Source organism: Siphateles boraxobius, unplaced genomic scaffold, assembly GCF_051911475.1.
Source record: "Siphateles boraxobius isolate OS27281-9 unplaced genomic scaffold, OSU_SipBor_1 13, whole genome shotgun sequence".
Taxonomy (NCBI): Eukaryota; Metazoa; Chordata; class Actinopteri; order Cypriniformes; family Leuciscidae; genus Siphateles; species Siphateles boraxobius.
This window is the reverse complement of record NW_027508733.1, coordinates 27,908,381-27,911,076: the sequence shown is the minus strand read 5'-3', so window position 1 is coordinate 27,911,076 and position 2,696 is coordinate 27,908,381. Positions and strand designations below refer to the sequence as shown.

Sequence of the window (2,696 nt, the reverse complement as noted above, 5' to 3'; positions counted from 1 at the left end):
TACAGTCACAATTGGAAAATCACTTGATACTTGGAATTCATTTCTCCACAGAATGAAATACTTTTGCATAAATAAACCAGAATATGGGATCTGTACAAAGTGCTGTGCACGGTTGGGTCTCTTCTTTCCCAAACATGCGTATAAGGTAGGTCATGCAGGCTTTTGACTTAAAGTAAGCTCTCAACTGAAAGCATGCACACCAGTTCCTATTCAGTGAAACTGTTAGCATTCCTGCACACTGAAGAGTTGTGGAAAAAGGTAACTACAGTAAAGCAATTTACTGGTGGTCCAAAGTGCATTGAAGTCACCAGAAAATACAAAAAGACAAGCAAAAATCACTAATATATAAATACTTTTATTGGCACTTCTCACCATTCACAATACATCAGTTAGCAATTACAATGGGGCCGATGGTTGCTTTCCCTTCTGATACCAGGCCTGAAAACGAAGAATAGATGAGAAATTGAAAGTTCTTCCACAAGTGCAAACCCAAGATTTCATACATTACCTGAATCAGGTAGTGCTCGTCCTTTTCTGCTGGAACCACAATTGGAGTCACAGCACATGCACACCTGGTCATTTTCATCTACAGAAGTCCATCTATAGAGAGGAAAGAAAACTGGTTGCCCATGTTTAACAACTCAAAATCATTAGAGATCTAAAATAGTATGCAATACCCATTATTGAAGGAGCAAGCCTTGTTCTCTGGACTTGTCGGGGTAGAAGCCATGACAGCTTTTAGAGAACATGTGATGTACAACTAAAGAGGACACAGTTAACATGACCAGCAAGAGAACGAACCCACAGATCTAAAGCCCAAAATGCATACCAAGCCACTATCAGCTCGCAAGAACCTGAAAGCCTCCAACTGAAACTGCAGCTTGTCATTCTGAACCCTGTGCTTGAAACTGGAAGTGGAGCCTGTGAGCTTTCCATCAACCAGGCACCTGAAGAGAGAGATGTGGTTTAAAACTTTAGGCACCATTTGCAAATGGGTGTTTAATGAGAGATTCCCTACTAACCCATAGTTCTCAATAAAGGAATATCTTGGAGAGGAGTTCACATCAGGGACTGCAGTAGCCACACAGTCTCCCACAAAGATACGCAGAGGGATGTGGTTGTACTGCTTCACAGAAGCTTCAAGATTTAGGAACTGCCCTAGGAAGTACTGATTGGATGGCCTTTCAAACATCCAGTCATCTGAAATGAAACTTAGGTTGGCAACATTCCCTAGTCACTTCTGAAAATGTAACATTGCATATTACCAGTCATGAGCTTCAAGGAAAACACCAAAACTTCCTCTCCAATTTTTGTAGCAGCAAAAGGAACCCAGCTGGGCATCAGCACATTGCTGCTTACATTTTGCAGCCTAGTGGAAGCAGTAAAACAAGATTAAGAAGAATGTAGCATTTGGCAAAAATGCTGTGACAAGTTTTGTTTTTTTACCTTGAATAATGACACTCAATTCCAACAGCTGCTGCATCAGCCCTTACAATGGGAGTTCCTACTAAAGCCTCAGGAGTGTAGAGGACGGTGAAGGTGTAAACAAGCTCATCATTAGTCATCTGAAAGTAGCACAAGTAGCAGGTTACTGGACAGACCTGGCTTTTACAGTTTCTATGGTTGACCCATTAGCAGCCACTTACCATCAGAGAGCTGCCACATGTCTGGAGCTCATATTCAAAGATAAGGACTTGAGCTTCTGGATCCTTCCCTACAGCTGCACAGCCTCCTAAAGTGAGGAATGAAGGATTTACCAGCTGACCAGTACCAAATAAATCCTCCTTAACCTCCACATGCACAAAGCTCTCCCCACATTCTACTGCAATACTCTCAGTAGCTATAGGTACACGCAGCTCAAAAGGCACATCTGGCTGTTGGGGTTCTTCTGGCATTATTGGAAAACGCCACGTCAAAGGCACAACAGGACCCTGCATTAGTTGTTTGGACTGAGTATTTCCAGGTTCTTGAAGAAGCTTCCATGGATCTGCTTCAACAGAGTTCACTGCAGGCCTTGGAGGCCTAAAAGATGTTGAGCCTTGGAGAGCTTGCTGAGAAACTAAAACTGGTGGCTGTTGCTGCTGAAATCTTACTGGATCCTGGCCTTGTTGAAATTGTGACCCCTGCGCAAAAGACAAGTCAATTGCTATAAGCAGCAACAACAATCCAGAAAGACTGAAAACCACCAACCCAATCGCTAAAAAACTCTGAAACCTTCAGAATACTTGTTGGTCTTCTGCTGTGCCTTTTTCTAGAGCAGGGAATTAAAGAGACTCCACCCCTTTTGACAAGATTAATGATTTTCCAGACTTGTTTCATTAAACGCATTGCACACCCCAAAAGAGTACAACCTAGACGGCTCACCTGTTGGTAACACTTTATTTTGATAGTCCCTTTTGAACGTGCTGTTGACTATAAATAACTTTGCAACTATATATATATATATATATATATATATATATATATATATATATATATATATCAGGGATGTGATTTTTCCGGATTAATCCGGAATTCCGGATTTTCCGACCTGAAAATGTGACCTATGTGAATCATGCAGATCTGTAAAAATAAAATCTGCAAAAGCTGTCGGAGTGAAAAGAATAGGATATGAGGGCATAACATGCTGACATGCGTACAGATTTTTTTCCTTCCTTCCAAGTATCAACAAGGACATATTTGCGTTCAGCTTTTCA

General features: G+C 41.4%; 1 protein-coding gene across 1 annotated transcript; it reads right to left on the bottom strand.

Annotated features, from left to right (window-relative positions):
- Window positions 1-339: 339 nt before the first annotated feature.
- On the bottom strand, window positions 340-2,078 carry LOC143736223 (zona pellucida sperm-binding protein 3-like). Its single transcript, XM_077226897.1, has 8 exons — window positions 1,647-2,078; window positions 1,447-1,565; window positions 1,266-1,369; window positions 1,023-1,200; window positions 830-947; window positions 678-760; window positions 509-600; window positions 340-438 (listed from the first exon to the last, which is right to left on the bottom strand). Exons 1-8 carry the CDS (start codon window positions 1,935-1,937, stop codon window positions 386-388), a joined length of 1,038 nt encoding a protein of 345 aa, XP_077083012.1. The 5' UTR covers window positions 1,938-2,078; the 3' UTR covers window positions 340-385.
- Between the last annotated feature and the right edge of the window lie 618 nt (window positions 2,079-2,696).